This window comes from Physeter macrocephalus, chromosome 13 (genome assembly GCF_002837175.3).
Source record: "Physeter macrocephalus isolate SW-GA chromosome 13, ASM283717v5, whole genome shotgun sequence".
In the NCBI taxonomy this organism is placed as follows: Eukaryota; Metazoa; Chordata; class Mammalia; order Artiodactyla; family Physeteridae; genus Physeter; species Physeter macrocephalus.
Window position 1 is genome coordinate 22,151,858 of NC_041226.1, and position 24,016 is coordinate 22,175,873.

Sequence of the window (24,016 nt, forward strand, 5' to 3'; positions counted from 1 at the left end):
CACGAAAGTTCCCTATACAGGATTCTTACTATCATAACTTATTGTCTCCATAATTATATTATAAACAATATAAAAGCATGTTGGCCTTTAAGCTGCACATTTATTTCAAAATAAATAACCACTGTCCCATCCAACAATATTCTGTTCACATACCCACAAAAGTTAAAACACTCCACAGTTAACTTTCGAATACTCCTATAATATAATAAGCTATTACAGCCATTAGCGAATTAAATCTTAAAAACAAGAGTTAGATTCCGTGTACCACCTACTCTAATTTTGATGTTGGTTTTGTAAAAAATTCGTTATAAAGTTGGTGCTCATCCTGGCATACATGAACCATAAAGGCACAGCCACTGCGAATCTGCGGGAAACAAACACACACCATCTATAGTTAGAGACACACAACAACTCCAGCGTTTAGGAAATAAAGCCAACATTTTATTTACAAAGAGACTATGCATATATAATGCATAAAACAACTCCCTGAAGAACAGAAAATGGTTTTCTGCACAGTGGAACTATCGATGATTTTTATTTTCTTCTTTATGCTTTCTAAGCTTTTGACAATGAAAATTACTCTTCTAGTTGAAAAGTATTAAAAAAAATAATCTTTATGTATTTTTCTATAATCTGAATTAAAATCACACTAAACAAAAAAGCACTTCTGCAGCAAAAGCTAAGATTAATTTGTCTACATAAATCCAGAAACTTTGAAACTTCATCTTTCAAAACACAATACTGATTTGTGAATCTTCATACCTCAAAAAGATCAATCAAAATGAGAATATTTTGCCAAATTGAATGCTAATTACTAAACTAGATTTGTCATATCAGAAAGAAACATTCTGTAAATTTGTTGATATGGGGACCAAAACTTATTTACCCAAGTATAGTTTCTAGGGTATCATAACAGCTCAAAAGAAGGTTTAACATTAAACCACAACAAGCAGAAACTCACCAAGGCACAGTGATCTCTGTTATTCTGGCTAGTTAACTCTGTTACAGTACAAGTAATACTAGGGCCCAAAAGGAGTTCCCGCTGATCAAGGTAACACTGGTGGATGTCATTTAGCAGTTGTTGGTATCTGATGAAAAGCAAATGAGATTAGAGTAGTGTATAAACTTCTGATTTCAGATATGTAAATTAAATCCGATCTTAAATCCCAAAATAGGTTGCCAAACCTCCAAAGCTATATGGTTACTGCTCATTTGCCCACATTAAATACTAGAAATATTTATGTATATAAAGAAAAAACAAAACATAATGAACTACCATAACCTTTATCTTTTAAAGACAGATTTATCTTCCACGAGTAGTGATGTTACATCTACCTAAATGAGAAGGAAATCCTGCTATATGGGAAAATGATGCCTTACAAACTCACCAAGTCAGGTCTGTGACCTTGCTCCCCAAACTGAGCTGTGTGCTACGAGAAAAAGCTTTACAGCATGCAAGGTAATTGCTCAGAAAATATCAGGGACATAACAGACTTGGCAAAATAGCACTTCGAGGAAGGTAATTTGGAAATTGAAGAACCTGTGGGTACTCACTCAGGTATTTTTTCAGATCGCTGTTCTATTTGTTCAATGAGAGTCTGTGGAATAAAGAAAAGTCCATTAACTCCATCTGTTTTAGTTATATTTTCAATTGCTTTCTGATTATAATAGTAACACAAGCTCATGTTAGAAAATCTGTGACTACAAAAAAGTTGAAACATGAAAATCACCTAAAACACAAAAAAATTAATCACAGTATTTCAGAATATTTTCTTTCAGTTTTTGTATGCACACAGTTACTACATTTTTCTTTTTAAACAAAACTGGAATTATACTACATATTCAGCTTTGCAATCTGCTTTTTTTTTTAAGATTTTTTAAAAATTTTATTTATTTAATTTCTTTTTGGCTGAGCTGGGTCTCGTTGCTGCACAAGGGCTTTCTTCTAGTTGTGGCGAACGGGGGCTACTCTTCGTTGAGGTGCACAGGCTTCTCACTGCGGTGGCTTCTCTTTTGCGGAGCATGGGCTCTGGGGGCACAGGCTTCAGTAGTTGTGGCACACAGGCTCTAGAGCACAGGCTCAATGGTTGTGGCACATGGCCTTAGTTGCTCTGTGGCATGTGGGATCTTCCCAGGACAGGGATCGAACCTGTGTCCCCTGCACTGGCAGGGGGATTCTTAACCACTGCGCCACCATGGAAGCCCTAGATGTACTCTTAAGTCGACCATTCTTCTACTGTTAGACATCTAGGTTGTTTCCTAAGAATATCAGTCCAGTGGTTAAGAGCCCTGAGCCTGGAGGGAAACTAGAGTGAATGCCGACCCCCAGTAGCTGTTTGCGCCCAGAAGAGCTGGTTCACATCACTGAGATTCCACTTCTTACCTCGTAAAGCTGGTATAATAATAATACCTACTTCCCAGCCAGGGGCCCCCATCACTGGGTCAGAAGAGATAAATATTTTTCGAGACTTTTGTTCCATTCTGCTAAAATGTCTTTGAGTAAGAAATTAATTACATTCCTATCAGCAGTATCACCTGTCTCACCAAATCCTCAAAAGCACTGACATTACACCTTAATTTGTCAATTTCTAACAGATGAAAAAATGCCACCTAACCTTAAATTGAATGTATTCTCCACTAGAGGCTGAACATGCACTCATACTTATTAACCGTTCGTATTTTCTGAGTAATCTGGTCATTTTTATATGAGATATTCATCTTTCTGACTTATAAGCTCTCTTAATATATTAAAAATATTGGGACTTCCCTGGGGGTGCAGTGGTTAAGAATCCGCCTGCCAATGCAGGGAACATGGGTTCGAGCCCTGGTCCAGGAAGATCCCACATGCCGCGGAGCAACTAAGCCCATGTGCCACAACTACTGAGCCTGCGCTCTAGAAGCCCCTGAGCCACAACTACTGAGCCCACGTGCTGCAACTACTGAAGCCCACACGCCTAGAGCTCATGCTCCGCAACAAGAGAAGCCACCGCAATGAGAAGCCCGTGCACCGCAACAAAGAGTAGCCCCAGCTCGCCGCAACTAGAGAAAGCCCGTGCACAGCAACGAAGACCCAACACAGCCAAAAAAAAAAATTACCTTCTTACTTATCTGCTGCAAACATTCTCTCAATTTCTGCCTTTTCTTTTGCTGTTTAAAATTCAGAAATTTTTATTTTTATATTCTTAATCTTTTGTTTGTTTTTGTTTTGTTGTTTTTTTTTTTTCCAGTACGTGGGCCTCTCACTGTTGTGGCCTCTCCCGTTGCGGAGCACAGGCTCCAGACGTGCAGGCTCAGCGGCCATGGCTCATCAGGCAGACTCTCAACCACTGCGCCACCAGGGAAGCCCTATATTCTTAATCTTTCATGCTGTAATTTTTTTCCAAGAGATTTTTTGTTTTTTGGGGTCTGCTTATCATTTTTGCATTTAACTCTTTAGCTCCTTAAAATGTATTCTGGTAGGGAATTCCCTGGTGGTCCAGTTAGGACTCCACACTTTCATTGCCCAGGGCCCGGGTTCAATCCCTGGTCAGGAAACTAAGATCCTGCAAGCCGCACGGCGCAGCCAAAAAAAAAAAAGAAAGTATTCTGATAATGTTACAAAGTGAAGAGCTTACCTTTTTCCCCCTCAAATACTTAGCAAATCTTCCCAAACAATGCAGAAAACTCCAGCCCTTCCTCTAAGATTTGAGAACTTTCTTTACATACAAAGTTATAGAATTTTTCATTCCAATGATCCATCAGTAAATTCTTGAGTCAGTATCACTGTATTTTTCAAATTCTTCTTGCTTAGTCTTGCTTATTTACTATACCATATGAATTTTAAGATTATCCAAAAAGAAATTCCATTGGAATTTTTCCTAAAATTACACTTAACCAATAAATTACACTAGGAGGAACTGACATTTTTTTTTAAATAAATTTATTTATTTTTATTTATTTTATTTTTGGCCGCGTTTTGTCTTCGTTGCTGTGTGCAGGCTTTTCTCTGGATGCGGCAAGCGGGGGCTACTTTTTTTTTTTTTTTTTTTTTTTTTGTGGTATGCAGGCCTCCCTCTGTTGTGGCCTCTCCCGTTGCGGAGCACAGGCTCCGGACGCGCAGGCTCAGTAGTTGTGGCTTGCGGGCTCTAGAGTGCAGGCTCAGTAGTTGTGGCATATGTGCTTAGTTGCTCCGTGGCATGTGGTATCTTCCCAGACCAGGGCTCGAACCCGTGTCTACTGCATTGGCAGGCGGATTCTTAACCATTGCGCCACCAGGGAAGCCCAAGGAACTGACATTTTAAAAATTAAGTCTCCCCAACCAGGAACCTATTGTGATAGGTTTACCACTTATTCAAACTTTTATGATTTTCTTTCTAGTTTTGTTATTTTCTTCATCCTTATATTTCCATTAAGGTTATTTCTAGGTAAATACTTTATGCTTTCTGTCACTAGTATAAATGAAACCCCATCATATATACTAATTGGTTACTAATGATATGTAGGAAAGCCACTGATAATTATATAATCATTTTATGTTCACCCACCACTGAGCCCTCTTATCTAAACCATTTCTTTTCTAATCAAAATTTTATCATTGCTAATTTGACTAACAAGCAAAAGCAACCAATCAGGCACAATCTAAACCTCAAACCATCAACTAACCACTGTATCTTCTCTAAACAAGACCAAGTTCCTATTTCAAAAAACAAAAACTCCTTTCCACTGACTTTCAAGAGGGAAACAAGGAAGAGAGTGAGGTCAATCAGCAAAAGCAGACTACTCTTTCTAGTAGCTTCACAATAATAAAAAAAAGATACATGTACCAGCTCCAGTCAGCTGTATCTGGGATTACACTGATTTAAAATATTGCACTGGCTCTCTACTTTTCCTGAATTAGCATGATATGCAACATCCTCTGTGAGATGGTCTTTGCCATCTTTCCTTTCTTCTTTCCTTTCACACCCTACTGAAAGTCTTGTGTTCCAGTCTTAAATGAGGTCCTCCCAAAATACAAGTCTTTTATGTCTCTACAACTTTCCCTATACATGCTGCTCTCTCTGTATAAAATATCCTTATCAATCCCCTCAAGTCTGCTATAAATCTACGTTTTTTTAAGCTCAAGTATCACCTTCAACTGGAAACCTTCCCTGAGCATCACAGGAAGAGCTAGGTGTTTCCTGCTCTATGGGCTTAAAGCACCTCAACATACACTGCTATAATGTGGAAGGACAAAGCCTACCTTTCATTCAGGTTCATTTTCCTGGTATAAACAAAGGACCTAACATACCTTAGCATTTCAAAAGGGCTGGCTAAATAAATTTCATAGCATTATCTTATTTATGTCAATAGACTTACTCTGACTTTGGGGGCAGCAGCTCGAAATTTCACATAAAATAATGTGAAGGCATTGTCTGCATTAGGTACAGATGAAGGATCCTAAAGAAACATGGGGGAGGATAGGGAAGGAAGATAATTAGCGAACAAATAATTATTCAGAAAATATAACACAAACCATTTCATATGGCTACTGCTTGGCCTATACACCAACCAAAAGCTTACAGAGAGAAAGATTAAATACTATTATTGCTACAAATGAGAAATAATTATGGGGAGCTGTCATCTCTCTCTACTTTATAATTAAAATTTATGCTATGCTACATGAATTTTGGTGGTAAAAAGACTGAACTCAGATTCATACTCACTTTCTGAGTGTAGGACTTCTGTCAAATTACTTAACCTCTCTGAGATTCAGTGCTTCCATTAAATGGTGATAACACATACGCACAAAGGTTTTACACAGCTCAATAATAAAGCACTAACACGTAGTAGGTACTAGTACTTATTAGGTATTAGTTTCCTAAAATAAAATTTTACAAAATAGAAAAATTATATAGTCTGTTATGTCAGCTAAGAGCAATGTGAATGGTAAAATGCAATACAAAAATCAGTAGCTTTGAACTAAAAGCTCAAGATATTCCATATTCTTTAGAAAGTAGGCTGAAAAAATAAATTATCTTTAAGTTTTTATTTTCTTAGGAAAGAAATGTGCTCAATGATCATCTGATCTAGCTCCACTCTTATTTTCTAACCTAACACACTGCTAATTTTCCACCCAGCATCTACTAAAATCTGTAATTGATTAATTTGTCTTTTTCCTTCTTTACTGATTATTTCTCCTGAATATAAGCTCCATGAGGGCAGGGACCTTGTTAGCTCCTTTCACTATTGTACAGTTCTTAGTACAATGCCAAGCATTTAGAAGGCATTCAATAAAAATACATTTGCTAAATACAGAAAATTAAATTATCCATCATTTGTAAAGAAAGAAATTCAAATTATCTATCATATGTAATTCTACCACTCAGACAGAACCACTTTTATTATTTTGGTGTATTTCCCCTTAATATTTTCTTTAAAAAGATAGGAAAAGAAAAAGTTTAAGTGAGAAATAGTTTGAATCTTATTTTATTATTTATCATATAGTACTGAATATTTCTCACACTGTTATATATTCTTTGAAAATATGACTGTGACAGACATATATAATATAGGCATTTTTTCCTATTATAAATAAAATTGCAACACATATTTATTTAACAAAAGGTAAAAAAAAAAATTGGAGTTACTAGGTACTAATCTCAGACTAACATTATGGAAAATAAATGAATTAAAAAAACAAAACAACACCTCACCAGTTAACTCACCCTTTTTAATAATTGACTTGTGAGGTTCTGTAGTGTGTTCACAGTATATGTCTTCATGAGGTGCAAAGCTTTAGAAAGACACTGCTTAAACTTCAGTAAATATACAGGATAATCTTTAAAATTTGGCTGTAAAGGAAAGGGAAAGATTTACAAAGATGAAGCAAACTTTTAATGAAAACCAACCTGTCCTTTATGTAAAGCTATACAGAAAGTTCAAAAGAAGATCTTATGTAGATTGTAAGCTCCTTGAAGACAAATACTATGACTGTCTTGGTCATAGCCAAATTCCCTGTGCCTGGCACAAAGCAAGGGCTCAATAAATATTTGCAGTTTTTAGCAAAATATATTTTCAGTACCCCACAGACTTCAAGGCTAATATGTGAGGCCCAACTAAGAAAAGAATAGGAGTTGGGTGAAATAAATACAGCTATAAATCCTTGGAGGTCCGAAAGAGATGGTGACTAAACCAAAGGACTTGCCCTTTTATGTCCCCCCCTAAGTAATACTTTTTGTTTCCAAGGAAGTATCTAGCAAAACAGTAAGTCAACAGTCTAAAAATCACTAGTCCTTTTAGATGGGAAAAAGTTGTGTCAGCCAGCTGCTTTTTCTATTCCAGGGGTTGCTGCAGCAGCTGAAAGCATTTGTTACATCACTACTGACAATGACTAAGAATTTACTGTAGTTTTTCTTCAAGTATATTACAGAAAGAAATAATGAGTTTACTGCATAAGAAATAATAGGGATGTTAAGATTTCTTTAAAACATACAGAAATACCATGACTTACATGAGATGATATGTACGTAATACAGTCATCTAACTTGGCCAGCATTGGTATAAATCCTTCACTATTCACAGACAGCGTGGGAGAATTCAATTTCTTTAAGGGAAAAAAAAAATTTTATATTTTAAGAGTCACCAAATATACTCAAATGCAGCCCATGTGTAACAATACAATAAAGAAAGGACAAATTTAAAAGAATATGGATTGAATTCAGTTTACTCCTAATGACCTTTAATGGAGCTCTTCACGAATTAGCAAACACTTTATACTCCATTGCACAATGTTATATTAAAATAATACATCATGTACTTAGATTTCCCACTTTCTAGCACTTTACAACATAAATTTTCCACTTTCAAACACTGGCGATCTTCTCAAGGTTAAAAGATTAGCTAGCAGTTATCATGTTCAGCAGTCATACTGAAAGTAAAATATAAGTAAACATATACAAGTAGTACTAATATAAGGTAATATATAATATAAACATGATATTTAATATTTAATATAATAGATAACATGATAAATATTAAAATATATAAAATTATTTAATATATATAAAATATAAGTATAATGACCCAATTATTTCTTATCTTGATATACAAATAGTTTGGCAATGATTTATATTTCCCATTGCATTCCACTGTTAACTGGTTACTGGTTTTATTTCTAACTCTTTAGTAAACTATTATAATTTAGATTAATTTAATAATTTTAATAACATGATTTATATTGAGTTATTATGATTAATTTATGAGCCAGAACACAGAGAAATATAATTTACACAGAAGTCTTTATTGTGACTACCTCTTTGGGATCCAAGAATCCGTTATGAGGACTATACTTTTCCTCAAACTAAACATGAGATTAGCTTAAGAAATATTTTAATTACTATTATAGAAGCACAACCACAGCAAGATTTAAAATGGAATATTTCTTCTTATAACCTTCACAGCTTACAAATATGATACTATAAGAGTTAACCAACAGAGATTTTAATAGCAAAAATACAATTTAAGAAGAACTATTATTTAAATCATATTTGGAAATCTGAACTGGTAATGGTATGTCCTTCACTCACAAATAGGAATATCTTAACAACAAGCAAACTATTAAGTTAAAATATCACTCAAGCCAATTTATAAGGTTAAAGATTATACTCAGAATGGGAAATATAAAATAAAGCCACTAATTCTAGAAAAAATAAAGAACAATGCTTACTGTGTTAATAGTTTCCAATTCATTAAAATAGGAAAGCTTTTGTTGAATGTTTTCAGCCAAATCAACAAGTTCCGACTTGAATTTTTTTAAAGAGAAAAATCAATTATTATGAGAACATAAGAATCAACACTCCAGTCTCAAAATTACATTGAAGAGATTTACACTAGACATACAGGTTTCTATTAGATACATGATTTCAGAATAATGCCCAAAGATTTCTGCAATCATGGGCTAAAATAAGCAATGATTATTACAGTAAATTACATATCTTTTTATAAAATAACAGATGATTACCTTTTCAAAAACATATAAAATATACATAGATAAAATTCTGAGATAAGTATAGTAACTTAAATATTCTATCTTTAAGTCACAAGTTTAAGTGCAACCTAGATCTGTTCATCTTTTCATAAACCCCACCATTAGTATAATCACTATGCCTTGTTTGAAAAGTGTCAACAGGGAATTCCCTAATGGTCCAGTGGTTAGGGCTCAGTGCTTTCACTGCCAAGGACTGGGTTCAATCCCTGGTTGGGAGCTAAGACCCCGCAAGCCGCGCAGCGCAGCCAAAAAAAAAAAAAGAGAAGTGTCACAAATGTGAATACACCCTCTTCACTCTGAAACTGTACTGAGACCTAACAGCTCAAAAGGTACGAAAGCTTGCCCGTGCCCCTGCTGACATAAGCTTAAAAGCAGGCTGTCAAAGTAATAATTTGCATACTTAGCACAGGGCCTCATACAGAGAAGTGTTCAAAATATACTTGGAGAAATAAAGGAAATTAGAATTAAATTGTATTCATCTATTTAAAAATAAAATATTAAACACAGTCAGTTACTGACACTCTCTCCTACTCCAAATCACCTGTTCTTTCAGGAGCTGTTCACAGGCTTCATGTAGGGTTCCTGTCTTATTGGACACAAAAAGATACTGTTTCTGCAATGATTCCAGATGCTGAAGAGCATTGTTGACATCATTCAATATAGCATCACACTGCTCCTGAAACCCAGACAAGTAATCCCTCATCTGTCTAGAAAACAGAACCAAAAGGGGATTGGCAATAATATTTTCCCCCAATAAGCATAGACAATAAACAACAAAGTCTCGTTTTCCCCCAAATGCTTGCATTTCAGAAGGAAAGTCTGACCTATTCAAAAAGTTTATTATATTCAGAAATATAGCAAAAACTATGTCACAAACTGTTTCAGTACTTAAGAAGGAAAATGATTGAAACTATGAGCAATAAAAGGAATCAGCCTTAAAGCCATAAACTGGCTTTTCACATGTAGGGCAATAAATCACGGGCTCAACTTTCAAAGACTGGAACACCAGGCCCATCCCAAGGCAACAAGTAGGTCCATCCTTTAGGTCATGTCTGCCTTTGAGAGATGGTATGATGTCATGGAAAGAATTTTGGACTTGGAATCGGAAGACCTGAGTCCAAGTCCCAGCTCTGCCCAAGTCTCCATGACATTAGGCAAGTATTTAATAGTTCCAGGCCTCAGTTTACTCATTTGTAAAATGGGAATAATAACACCTTTCCTTATAGAGCTGCTATGAAGATTAAATGGAATCATACATCAAAGAGCCTAACACAATGCCTAGCAAGAGTAGTCACTTAATTAATGTTAAATGAATACAAATGTTCAACCCACGGTCCCCAAATCAGCTAGAAACAGTACAGTCACTTCCCCATGCCCTCAATATACACAAACAAAACAACATAGTTCACACCCAGCCTAGTTGGCCATCCCTAAAGTCTCTTGGGTCTCTCCTTCTAAAGAAAAGCAGCAAACACCTCTTAGAGTTCCTGACAAAACTCCCACTTGATTCCAAGCCTTTCTAGAGTTATCTAAAATCAACCTCTGCCCCTCCTAACCTATTAATTACAATGTGACTTTTAAAAAAATCACACAACTTCCAATACCAGCTGGAATGACCCACATCCTTTCTATCTATTCTTAAAGAAAATGTTGCTGTTCAAGTTTTCTTTGTACCTTAATTTTGTTTAAAGGCACAGATAACGAAATGCTTAAGATGATCTAAGAATTAGGACAGCCAACAAATATAAGAGCCACATACCTATATTTAGTTCCTTCATCCTGATCCATCTGAGTTTGTAGCTTTGCAAACCATGAGAAAAACTGGAAAAATAGGGTATTATGTTGTCAACAAAACTAAAAGAGACAAAATGAAAAGTGGCTACATGCTAAACAGCAAGTCAAAAGGGTAGACACTAAGTCCTACTGTTTGCGGCTCAGCCATTAATAGCTTTAAGCCAGGAGATGATAACTTAATTGCATGGTCAGTGTCTACATTCCAGGAAAAGCAAAGTATCTTAAAAACATGGGCCATTTTCAGAGTTAAATAAGAAAGAGTATTAACACGATAATATGTAGAAATAAACATTTCTTCCTAAGAAGCTAATGCCTACCTGCTAGTTTGCCAAATTTGAGTAGGTAACATAGGGCTTTGGGTAAATATTAATGTTATCTAATAATAATTGTGAGAATATAAGCTCAGAAATAATATAAAGGAGTGGTTTAAAAACATAGCTTTTGCATCAGCTAAACCTGGGTTTGAATTCTGGTCCTACCATCAAGTTGTACACTTAAAATGAGTACATTTTATTGTACGTAAATTATAACAATGTATTAGATCTTTTTTTTAATTTAAAGAGAGATATGCAAGTGCAAATTTAATCCAGAAGATCTTTTACAAGGTTATCTTCTATAATTCTCAAGTGGGATTCGAAGTCAAAGGCATGCTTTATTCTCTCAAGATACTACTCTTGCCAAGTACCTTGGCTTTCGTTTCCTGAACACTGATTGTGTGCTTGGCACACACTGCATTTACATGCATTATCTAATTTAATTCTCACAAAAGTCCTATGAGATAAGTATATAATTATCTTTGTTTTACACGTTAGGAAACAAGAGACCTGAGAAGATAAGTAATTTGCCTAAGCTCACAAACACGTTAGGAAACAATAGACCTGAGAAGATAAGTAATTTGCCTAAGCTCACAAAGATGGTAAGTGATAGAGGTGACCTTCAGATCCAGGTTGGTCTAACTCAAGAGCTAGAGCTCTTCATCACTTTGCAGCACTGCCCAGAAGATCTTTTACAAGGTTATCTTCTATAATTCTCAAGTGGGATTCGAAGTCAAAGGCATGCTTTATTCTCTCAAGATACTACTCTTGCCAAGTACCTTGGCTTTCGTTTCCTGAACACTGATTGTGTGCTTGGCACACACTGCATTTACATGCATTATCTAATTTAATTCTCACAAAAGTCCTATGAGATAAGTATATAATTATCTTTGTTTTACACGTTAGGAAACAAGAGACCTGAGAAGATAAGTAATTTGCCTAAGCTCACAAAGATGGTAAGTGATAGAGGTGACCTTCAGAGCCAGGTTGGTCTAACTCAAGAGCTAGAGCTCTTCATCACTTTGCAGCACTGCCTCTCTTGACTTAGTGCAGAGGTCCCCAACCTTTTTGGCACCAGGGCCCGGTTTCATGGAAGACAATTTTTCCATGGACCCGGTGGGGGGCAAGGGGGAATGGTTTCGGGATGATTCAAGTGCATTACATTTATTGTGCACTTTATTTCTATTACATTGTAATATGTAATGAAATAATTATACAACTCACTATAATGCTGACAGGAGGCGGAGCTCAGGCGGTAATGCGAGCGATGGGGAGTGGCTGTAAATACAGATGGAGCTTTGCTCACCCGCTGCTCACTTCCTGCTGTGCAGCTTGGTTCCTAACAGGTCACGGATCACTACCGGTCCATGGCCCAGGGGTTGGGGACCCCTGACTTAGTGTATATGCAATTCAGCACACTTGCTTTATGTTTCACTTGGTAAATGCCTTAGCTTTGATTTTTCTTTTTTTTTAATTGAAGTACGGTTGATGTACAGTGTTGTGTTAGTTTCAGGTGCATGGCAAAGTGATTCAGTTTTGTGTGTGTGTGTGTGTGTGTGTGTGTGTGTGTGTGTGTGTGTGTGTGTGTGTGTGTATATCTGTTCTTTTTCAGATTCTTTTCCCTTATAGGTCATTACAAAATATTGAGTATAGTTCTCTGTGCTGTACAGTAGGTCCTTCCTCAGCTTTGATCCTTAAGAGGACAGAAAGATGAGACAGAGGAAGCAGCAGAAGAAACTATTGTACACTTAAGTTTATAGTTGGGTGGGAATAAGCAAAAACCAAGAGATTTCACATGCTAAATTTCAGAAAAATAACTATAAGCGTTCATCTAAAGAGGATATTGAGGTTTTTAAGAAAGAAATTACCTAGCACCAAGCAGTGAGGGATGCGTTGGGGGGGTCTGCATGTGTGCATGTGTCCACGCACATGCATGTTGGGGGACACATTAACACAGACACATACTGGGAGGAGGTCTAAAGGGCAAAAAATATCAAAACCTTAATAAATATAATAGTCTATCCAAACTTGTAATAGCATATTTTTATCTGTACTGCAAATAAGACTGGGCAACAGGTTCATTTAAAACACTTAAGAAATAACCACAACTAACACAAAATCAAAAATGTTCTAGAGGGGCTTCCCTGGTGGCGCAGTGGTTGCGCGTCCGCCTGCCGATGCAGGGGGGCCAGGTTCGCGCCCCGGTCTGGGAGGATCCCGCGTGCCGCGGAGCGGCTGGGCCCGTGAGCCGTGGCCGCTGGGCCTGTGCGTCCGGAGCCTGTGCTCCGCGACAGGAGAGGCCACGGCAGAGGGAGGCCCGCATACCACAAAAAAACAAACAAACAAAAAAAAAAATGTTCTAGAAAGAGACACAGCTTTGGGAAAGATCACTGGTGTTCTCCTTACTTGGTGCAAGTAATATATCCTTCTCTCCAGCACCCGCCCCCCCTAAAAAAAAAGATGTTCTAGAAAGACTTTATTTTAACTACAGTTTCAAATGTTCAGAACTTTTAATTAGGACCTCTGTCTTGAGACATTTAAAACAATCAAATATCCTTAGAAATAATGCTGCCATTCACCTGCTGTGCAGTTTCAATTCTTTCTTCTTCCATTTCTAAGGAGGTGAATCCCTTCAAGAGAATGTCTTCTGTAGATTCAGGCACTACTGAAGCCTGTGCAATGGGCAGCGACTGGGATGTTAAACTGCACAGGTCTTCAATTGGGAGCTTGAAGAAAAAAGAGCCACAAAGATATTCAAATAACTTGAAAATTCTCTAAACTAAACTCAAGATTGGTATTCCATCTCAGGTGTTTTGAAAGAGAAAGAAATGTTTTCTGTTAAATCATTTGATGTTAACAAGTGCCATATAATTCCAACGCTTATAACTAGGTTCTCTCTATATTGAATGCTGGTCTCTGAACGTTGGGATGCATGTATCTTTTCAAAGTAGAGTTTTCTCCTGATACATGCCCAGGAGTGGGATTGTTGGATCAAATGGTAACTCTATTTTTAGTCTTTTAAGGAACCCCCATACTGTTTCGCATAGCATCTGCACCAATTTACATTCCCATCAACAGTGCAGGAAGGTTCCCTTTTTACAGTAAGTAAATTTACAAATCAGAATCTATACTGCTTCTTGGGAACAGAATCATCTAAGTTACCTTTACAAAATTACAGTTTATTAGTAGTAAAATTTAGTTATTTGTGAACAGATCATGACAAAATTCAAACACATAATTCTATCAGCACTGTTTACACGATACCTAAGGAGGAAAAGGGAGAGAGACATGGATCAGGTGCAGATTTGAAAAATATACCAGAAAGCACATGGAGGCTAGGCTAAAAGAATGCCAGACAGAGTGTTGCTTGCACCCTAATAATAAGAAAAAGACAAATAATCTACAAAATCAGGTTCTTGAAGCCATCAGAGAGTTGAGGTTCCAGAGTAACCAAGTAGCTTAAAATCTAGAAAAAGATGGGTATTTCCAGGCAGAGACAGAGTGAGAGCACGGGCTTACCTTGGCAGATTATGGAAAAATAGATGACAAATGCCACACAAGTAGGTAAGAATTAGGCTAAAATTTCTTTCAAATTACTAAATGCTAGAGGATGGGTGAGTACAGAATGCTTGGAAGTCACAGACACAAGGGGAGTTCGCACCCACTCACATGGTCTTCACGGACCTCCACCAGGTGCTCATGAGAAAGAATGAGGACTGGTGGTGCAGGCTTAGAAGAGGAGGGGCCTGGGGAGTGGGGCACAAAGCCCCATCCAGACCCTTCTCCCCAGTGGAACAAAATCTTAAGACACTGAAAAAAGGGCAGCAAGCCCTATCAACCCTAGGGCACAGAGGAGAACACACTACAGCCAGGGAAAGGGAAAAGAAAACAACCACTACCCCTGGAGGAGAAGCAAGAAAGAACCCAAGACCCAGAACATCAGAGGTCTCCTACTGCCAGAGGGCAGAGTCAGTAAGAAACTCCACCCAAGTCCCTGGGTCAAAAGGCCTGCCTAAGACTGAGACTGGACGCAGATGACAGAAAACGCCCACCTACCACCACCAGGCTATAGAGCACCAGCAATGCTCTCCTGTGGGGGTTGGGGGGGGGACAAGAGCACAGACACCCTCTGAGACACAGGCGCTCAGCACACCAAAAGCTGAGGGTTGAGAAGGAAGGTTTAGAAGACCCTGCAGCAGCCCAGCCCCAACGCTAGGCAAAAAGTAATGAAAGAGAAGTTTGAAGCCAGTGGTAAACTAAAGGCAACCAGAACAAAAACAAAACCCAAACCTAGCCCACTAACCCACACCTCCACACTAATGACCTAACAGAGTGAGTGTATTCATTTCCAGGCATTCACGCTATTTCCCTCATTCTCAAATGTCCTGCATACAATGTACAGTATTCGACCAAAAGTTACATTAAACAGCAAGGAAAAAAACCCAGCTCACTGTCAAGAAACGAAGCTCTCAACAGAGCCAGACTCAAGAGATGATCTGGATACTGGAACTATAAAATAAGGAATTTAAAATAACTGCGACTAATATGTCAAAGGCTCTGGTATGAAATATAAATAAAATGAACGAACAGACGCAGAAGTTAAGCAGAAAAATAAAAACTATACATGTCCAACAGAAATGCTGGAAATAACCATTATTGTAACAGCGATGAAGAATACCTGCAATAGACTCATCAGTACACTCAACACAGCTAAGGAAAGAATCAGTGAACTTGAAGATAGGTCAATAAAAATCACCCAAAATTAAACATAAAGAAACAGAATGGACAAATAAAAACTAAACACAACATCCAAGAACTGTGGGATGGTATAAAATGATCTAATATATGTGTAATCTGAATCTCAAAATAAGGAGAGAGAGAACAGGGTAGAAGAAATATTTAAAGAGATAATAGTTGAGAATTTTCCAAAAATAATGAAAGACACAAAGCTACAATTCTGAGCTCAGAAAATCCCAAGCAGAATGCACATGCATGTGTGTGTGTGCACACACACTCCACCCCTAGACACATCACATTCAAACTCAGAGAGAAAATCAAAAGTCATAGAGAAAACCTTAAGGCAGTTAGAGAGAAAAAGATACATTATATACAGGGGAACAAAAATAAGAATTAAAGCAGACTTATCAGAAATCATGCAAATCAGGGGACTTCCCTGGTGGTCCAGTGAGTAAGACTCCGAGCTCCCAATGCAGGGGGCCTGGGTTCGATCCCTGGTTGGGGAACTAAATCCCACATGCATGGCGCAACTAAAAGTTCACATACCACAACCAAGAAGCCCGCATGCCACAACTAAGACCTGGCACAGCCAAAATGAATAAATAAATTTTTTTTTTTTAAAAAAGCTGCTTTTAACTAAGCCCGTGAGCCACAACTACTGAGCCTGCGCGTCCGGAGCCTGTGTGCCAAAACTAAGACCTGGCACAGCCAAAATGAATAAATAAATTTTTTTTTTTTAAAAAGCTGCTTTTTAAAAGCTTATGAGGGAGTTCCCTGGTGGTCTAGTGGTTAGGACTCGGCGCTTTCACTGCCATGGCCTGGGTTTAATTCCTGGTCAGAGAAATGAGATCCCGCAAGCCACGCAGCACAGCCAGGATTTAAAAAATAAATAAATAAATAAATAAAAGCTTATGAGAAGATGCCCCCATTAGGTACATTTGCCCAGCTGTCTTCTTTTCTCAAAGCACCTGGAATAGAATGGCAAATCAAGACGGGTGTGTTCCAGGGAGATCAGCTCGGTGCTTTGTGACCACCTAGAGAGGTGGGATAGGGAGGGTGGGAGGAAGATGCAACAGGGAGGGGATATGGGGATATACGTTTATGTATAGCTGATTCACTTTGTTATACAGCAGAAACTAACACACCAATGTAAAGCAATTATACTCCAATAAAGATGTTAAAAAAATAAAATAAAATAAAATAAAATAAATGGTAGAACTATTAAAAAAACGGGTGTGCTGGTGTCACAAACTTTCCTGTTCTGACTACCCTTTCACTCCTGAAGAGGTGATGTTGACCGAATGCCTCTGGCTTACTCGCACTGTCCTGGCTTCCAGATGGAGCAGACATTTACCACCAGAGAGAGAAGAGCAGAGACCTAGGCTCCTGGTTGGTCCTGGATAGCTACTGTACAGCTTACACAAATGGGGACACTAACATATTAAATACTAATTACAATAAACTATCAAGCCTTGCCTGACCAGCTGAGCAGCTCCAGGAAAAAACAAGCAAATATACCTTTCTCTCCCAAACTTTACTTCTTGCACAGTTCTGGGTCGGAGAAAATCACTTTTGTAATCAATCTAATAAATTCATTCCCTAAATGAAACCTGACGTTACCTACTCTCTTTGGAGCAAATCAATGAAGAGGTATAGATGGAATCTCAGAACCTTCCTCCAGGCACCTAACCTCTTCTTTTCTTACCTTTGGTCTGAGTGACACCTACACAGTACCAGCTCAGGATCATAACATTCTAATCTATTCTTTTAAGGTAATAATCATTTGGGGAAAAAAGCACATGAATAATATAATACTGGAAAGTAGCTTGCTGAGTGCACTTTATATACTTGATTTAGTTCTCACACCTCCCTGTGACGCAAGTACTATTATAATCCCCATTTCATAAAGAAGAAAACAGGCTCAGAGAAGTTAAGTATCATTTCGAAGGCCACACAAACTTTAGGAAAACAACAACTGTAACAGTAAATTACAGGTAAATTTCAGGATAAATTATCTCAGCATTTTATCGAGAATTACTAAACTCAGCAGAAAGAAAAAGGCCCTCACTACTAAAAAATTTGCCCTGGCTACAAGAAACCAGTCTACTTAATATTCTACTGCAAATTTTCTTATCTAACACCAAATAAAAAGGTATCTAAGACTAGCTCTCCTAAATAAAAAGGAAAGCTATAAACAGCTTCATGATATTTGCTGAGTTAGCTGGCCTCTTGCTATTCAACTAACTTGCCCAGTTCCAGGTGTTCAGGATGTAATTTATCTCCTGAAAATTGTGAAACACTAAGGAAAATCCGTTACAGGTTTTTATTTTGGTTGGACAAAATGAAAATTGAGGCATTCTTTCTCAGCGCCAGTGTTAAAAGAGTGGTAACAGGGGTAAAAATTTCAATTCCAAAGTCTTCCCACCAGACGTATAAAGGAAAAAGAGGGCTGTCAAAAGCTGACGAGCGATGAGAAATTCCCCCTCCAAGATTCCAGGATGGGTAAATAACAGGCTGGTATTTCATCTTCACAGCAATCCAATGCCAAGGCTGCATGTACCAGAAGACCCTCACTGAACCCTTGAACTTGTCAAGCTCATCCCCTACCCAGGGCTTTGCACTGCTTTTTCCTCCAGCTGGAAGGTTATTTCTCTAGTCTTTGCAAGACTGGCTTCTTGTTTTCCATCATGAGTTCTCGCCTTAGGCGGTTACTTTCTTACAAAGGCCTTCCCTCTTTATCTAAAAGGGCACACCTCATTCCTTGGTGTCCTACCATCCTGTTTGATTTTCCTTATATCCTGGAGGACCGTCTGAACTTACCTTCTTTGTTCTTTTTCACATGCTCATAATCACCATAATTATGTCAGCTCCATGAGGCTAGGGATCTTGTTTTTCTTATCTTTCCGGCCCCCCATTCCTAGCCCCAGGTAGGCACATAATATATGTTAAATGACTGCGTGGGGCTAATGGTAGGGCTAATGTTGCATAAGTATCAAATAATGGGGTGAAAATGAAGAGATCCCATTTACTTCACTCCAAACCCTTTCCTTCATGCTCAGTGGGAATAATAATATTTTATGACCCAAGACATTAAAAATAAAATGGGTCACTTTTCTTATGGAATACATTCACCACAGGTACTGTGAAGTCCAAGCATCCTGCTTTGGTGAGAGGCCAAATCAATTATAAACAGACTGAAATATTTATAGAGCAAACAACTTCTATTGCCCAGAGCATAAAAGACTCTGAGAGCCATGCCAAACAAATTTCCAACTGCTTCCTCATTTATTTCAAACACACTTCCAGCAAAGAATCCTAGAGGTGGACAGAGAAACCCAAGAAAGAACACCTGTACTTTATGGCAGTGTGCAATGGCGAAAAGTGGCGAGAACTTTCAAACCAAAGTTCTTAACCGCTGAAGTGTGAGGGCAGAAAAAGTTTAAGTCTCTAAGCTCAGTCTGCCTTTGGACACAACCGTGTAAAGAGAATGCTTCCAACATCAGAAGTAACCGTCAATCAGCGCTAATAAAACAATAACCGCCTAAACCTGGCCCTCAAAACTAGAAAAAGTTTGTCAAACATCTGACTACTCATAAAATGTACTTTTTGCTATTATAACTAATTGAATTGAATCACACAAGCAGTAATAGGAATATCCCAATGGCAATTAGGATTAAAAACGTTGACACTAAAACCGACAACCAGCATTATCTCATAATGTACTGACCCAGCTTTCAAAGAAAAATTTTTATTGCTTTGCTATATAAGTCAAATATAAATCGGATCTCCCACAACCTGCACTTCATCGAGAGCTCATTGCTCAATGTGCGATGAATGAAGCTGTCACCCGGGATCAACTTTGGTCTCCCCAAGTGCCCCTACGGAAAAAGGAAGCTGGGTTATTCATTAAGGTGGTAAACAAATACCAACAGGAGGCTGTCCTGAAGCAAAGCACTTCGGGTTCAGTGTCTTCTCCTTCCGGGAGAGCAGGACTATGCCTCGCTGACACCAGGGACACCCGGGGCAAGATGCCCGGGGCAAGGCTCCCGGACAATCGCCCCACGCCGCAGGGGGCGGGCTGGGTGCCGGCGGCCAGCAGCCGCTGGACGCCCCCGCAGCCGTCCCCACGCCGGAGGGGAGAGTCGGCGGTCCGGGACAGCGTGAGGCCTGACAGCCCGGGAGGGTGAGGGGCCTCTCCCACCGGAGCCGACACTGTGATCGGGGAGGAGAGGAAAGACCCTGCACAGGGGTCTGCAAGGTCGGGGTCCGCCGGCGCGCCCGCGGAGTAGCCCAGCCCAGCTCCGCCCGTCACCTCACCTCGGCGGGCACGGGCAGGTCCTCGGCCGCCGCCTTCAACTCCAGCACCGAGTCCGTCTGCCGGTCGGTCAGCGGCGCCGTCGTGTCCGGTCTCCCATCCCAAAGAGCCAGCTTCTCCCGAGCGTCCCGCTCCGCCGCCGCCTCCGCCATCGCCGCCGCCCCAGCGGCCTGCAATGGGAACCCCGACAGTGAGATGTCCGGGGCACTTCCGGGAGAGTCGGGGCTTCCAGCGCTGCACCGGCGGCGGGGCGGGGCGAACCGGAATACCCTGACCCCGGAAACGCTTCCCCCCGCATGGGCGGGACTGAGGCCAGGACTGACGTGGCTTTAAACGGGGTACAAGTATTTCCGGTTGGGATGTAGACGGAGAGGGCGAAGGATATAGGCCTAACGGAAATAGACGTGCCCCTACCAGAAGTCCCTTCCTCAACATCAATAACTTTATTGTTTATGTTGTTACTGACAACTGTGCTCAGTGACCCTGCCGGCAGGGGCCTTCGTGAGCCCCGGCATCTACTGCCTCTTTCTGCTCACAGCCTGGTGGTCTGGGTTAGGTGTGTGGACTGATTTCCGCGTTGACATGCTGCCAGTTTTCACAACTTTTCCAACATCCAATAATTCCGCTGTTAGAAGCCTAATTTATGAAAACACATAAAAACTCAAAGATTTATGTATATCAGACATCATAAATAGTATCAAATAACCACCTGAACGTCCAGCATTGAAGAACTGGATCAATAAATAATTCATGGCACAGACGTGTAATTGGAATACTGTTCTGCCATTTAAATCATGTTGTAGATTTCAGCAACAAAATAAATAATGATTGTATTGGGTCATAACCTGTAGAATAGAATAAATACCCATGAGTATAAATAAATGACTGAATAAATAAATAGGGGAGAAGAGACAACTCCACCTTACTGAAGAATTCCAATCAATAAATGTAGAAAGAATGAGGGGAAAGAAATCATTAAGGATACTACAGTAATGATTATAGCAGGCAAAATCTAAGGATGGATGCTAAAATTAGTGGGTGAAAGTCTGAGGAGAAACAGAAATTTGCATGGTATCTCTCCAAGATATTTATTAATGGGGGGGAGGGGAGGGTGGCTGTTTACAGTGGAGAAACCTGGAAGACATCCCCCCTTAACCAAGTGATCAAGGTCAACATCATCACCATGAAACTCCTAATATATCAAGAAGCACACAATATTTCTTCTGTGATATTCTTGCCAGACATGCAAAAAACCACATTCTAATTATGAGAAAACATCAAACAAATTCAAATTGATGGACATCCTACAAAGCAATTCACAAGGACTCTTCAAAAGTGTCAAAGTCAAAAAAAAAAAGTGTCGAAGTCATAAAAGACAAGGAAAGACCGAGGAAATGTTACATTTTGGGGATGAGGGAGACATGACAAGTAGATGCAATGTGGGAGCCTGGATTGGATCTTGGGACAGAAAAGGGAGAACTATAGAATAAGAGAAACCTGGAAGACATCCCCCCTTAACCAAGTGATCAAGGTCAACATCATCACCATGAAACTCCTAATATATCAAGAAGCACACAATATTTCTTCTGTGATATTCTTGCCAGACATGCAAAAAACCACATTCTAATTATGAGAAAACATCAAACAAATTCAAATTGATGGACATCCTACAAAGCAATTCACAAGGACTCTTCAAAAGTGTCAAAGTCAAAAAAAAAAAGTGTCGAAGTCATAAAAGACAAGGAAAGACCGAGGAAATGTTACATTTTGGGGATGAGGGAGACATGACAAGTAGATGCAATGTGGGAGCCTGGATTGGATCTTGGGACAGAAAAGGGAGAACTATAGAATAAAATATAGATATCCAAATAAGGTCTACAGTTTAGACGACAGTAGTGTACCAAAGTTAATTTCCCAGTTTTGATTGTTGTACATGATATAGTTATGTAAGATAACATGAGGGGAAGCTGGATGAAAGGCACATCTGAATTCTGTCATACTTTTACAGCTTTTCTAAAGTCTAAAATTATCTCAAAGTCAAGAGTTAAAATTCTCATGTTGTAGAAAATATTTATCTCCTTGGAGAAATGATATAATTAAGAAGAATGAAACAGTGTATCATCCTACTGACCAAAGGAAACACTTCCAAAATATTCACAGATGGTTAGAATTACTAATAATTATTTTCTTCCTTTTCTTTTTCTTTTTCTTTTCAATGAGTTTTGCATCTAAGCATAAGGGTGTTTGTTTGTTTTAATTAGTATACCTAAAACACACTTCCTCCTTTTCAGGCCAGGCTGATTCCAAAAATCTCAGAAATAAAGTTTATCCTGTTGAGTTTTGTGATGATAATTCTTCACCAAACATCATCCTTCAAGGGCCAAATATAAGCATCTTCTCTCACAAATGCGCTTCTACTGCAGATATTCCTAAACCTATAATCATGCTACTTCTAAACATTGTTTAATTTCTAAAAATATTTTTACCAACTGGTGATTCATGATGCTAAAGGGATGCAGTGCAGGTCATGGTACTCACAGAAAATATTTGGGACAAGGCTGAATGTCTAATCAGCTGCTGTGAGGGCAAATGAGGGGAGAGAAGGGTAGATATTCAACACAATAATGCCTGGACTATTCCTGAATTGAAGAACTGGAGCTAAGAGAGGACAGCAAAGATCCAGCAGTCACCAGCTGGCCCTGCAGGGTGCGGGAGAGACAAGAGCAATGAAACAGTAACTGCAGTGTTCCTGGGGTGTTTTCATTGCAGAACGCTAGCATAGAAGTATATACATTTAAACGATGCACTGGTTGCTCAAAATACAGTGGAAAGTGTAGTATACAAGATGCTGAACTCTGCTTCAGACTCTAGGGCTCTTTTCTGTATGGACAAATATTATCTAGTGTGCCCCATCCCCAGAAGAAGTACAAATTTCCTATAATGGATCCACTTTTATACTCTGTATTACAAGTCAAATTTCTTTCTGTTTCCAGCTGGTGATTAGCTTATTCCCAGAAGCACTAGATGTCATGACAAATACAACTGCAGCTTTAATTTTCTACTGTAATTTTTTTTTGACCGCACCTCCCTGCTTGCAGGATTCTCAGTTCCCCGACCAGGGATTGAACCCGGGTCACGGTGGTGAAAGCGCCAAATTCTAACCACTAGACCACCAGGGAACTCCCTCTACTGTAATTTTTAACAATATTATTTATTTGATTCAAGTATTGATAAGTGTTCCCACAGAAATGTTCAAGTTGATAAACACTCATATAGCATGTATCTGTACATATGCATGTACATATAAGGCACACATGTATTCATATCGTGTGTGCATGAAAAAAGAGAGAGAGGGAAATGAGAAGACAGGATTGCACAGGCTATCTCAGGAAAAGGATGAAGATGAGGTCAGAGGGGTCTCATCCCCAAGTGATCAAGGCCCCATATCACAGTAGATGACATTTGGTTTGTAAGGTGTTATTCAGATTTCCCTTTTGATCTCTTGATTGAAACCCTGTAAGGCAGGTTATTCTCCCATTTAGAATTAAGCAAATGAAACACAGGATGATGAAGTGAGACATCAAAGACATTTGGGAAGGTGAAGGAAAAGACCACTTTTCTACACTCTTCCTAGAAGGAAACTTGCCAACACCTATCAAAACACAGGCTAGGGCTTCCCTGGTGGCGCAGTGGTTGAGGGTCCGCCTGCCGATGCAGGTGACACGGGTTCGTGCCCCGGTCCGGGAAGATCCCACGTGCCGCGGAGCGGCTGGGCCCGTGAGCCATGGCCGCTGGGCCTGCACGTCCGGAGCCTGTGCTCCGCAGCGGGAGAGGCCGCAACAGTGAGAGGCC

At 39.2% G+C, this 24,016-nt stretch overlaps 1 protein-coding gene across 6 annotated transcripts in view; it reads right to left on the minus strand.

Annotated features, from left to right (window-relative positions):
• Positions 1 to 20,951, minus strand: part of COG3 (component of oligomeric golgi complex 3) — a 62,881-nt gene extending 41,930 nt beyond the window's left edge. For 2 of the 6 annotated variants that reach the window (XM_007129779.4, XM_055089365.1), the window contains exons 1-11: positions 20,167 to 20,949; positions 13,692 to 13,838; positions 10,764 to 10,825; positions 9,546 to 9,711; positions 8,684 to 8,758; positions 7,469 to 7,561; positions 6,684 to 6,809; positions 5,335 to 5,415; positions 1,555 to 1,598; positions 962 to 1,088; positions 273 to 364 (exon numbers count right to left, since the gene is read on the minus strand). In XM_007129779.4, coding sequence (XP_007129841.1) covers positions 273 to 364; positions 962 to 1,088; positions 1,555 to 1,598; positions 5,335 to 5,415; positions 6,684 to 6,809; positions 7,469 to 7,561; positions 8,684 to 8,758; positions 9,546 to 9,711; positions 10,764 to 10,825; positions 13,692 to 13,838; positions 20,167 to 20,316 — 1,163 coding nt within the window. In that variant the 5' untranslated portion in view covers positions 20,317 to 20,949. Of the gene's footprint in view, positions 1 to 272; positions 365 to 961; positions 1,089 to 1,554; positions 1,599 to 5,334; positions 5,416 to 6,683; positions 6,810 to 7,468; positions 7,562 to 8,683; positions 8,759 to 9,545; positions 9,712 to 10,763; positions 10,826 to 13,691; positions 13,839 to 20,166 lie in introns of all 6 variants that reach the window. The other 4 variants (XM_055089364.1, XM_028497391.2, XM_024125941.3 and 1 more) reach the window with 4 other exon arrangements.
• Positions 20,952 to 24,016: the final 3,065 nt, after the last annotated feature.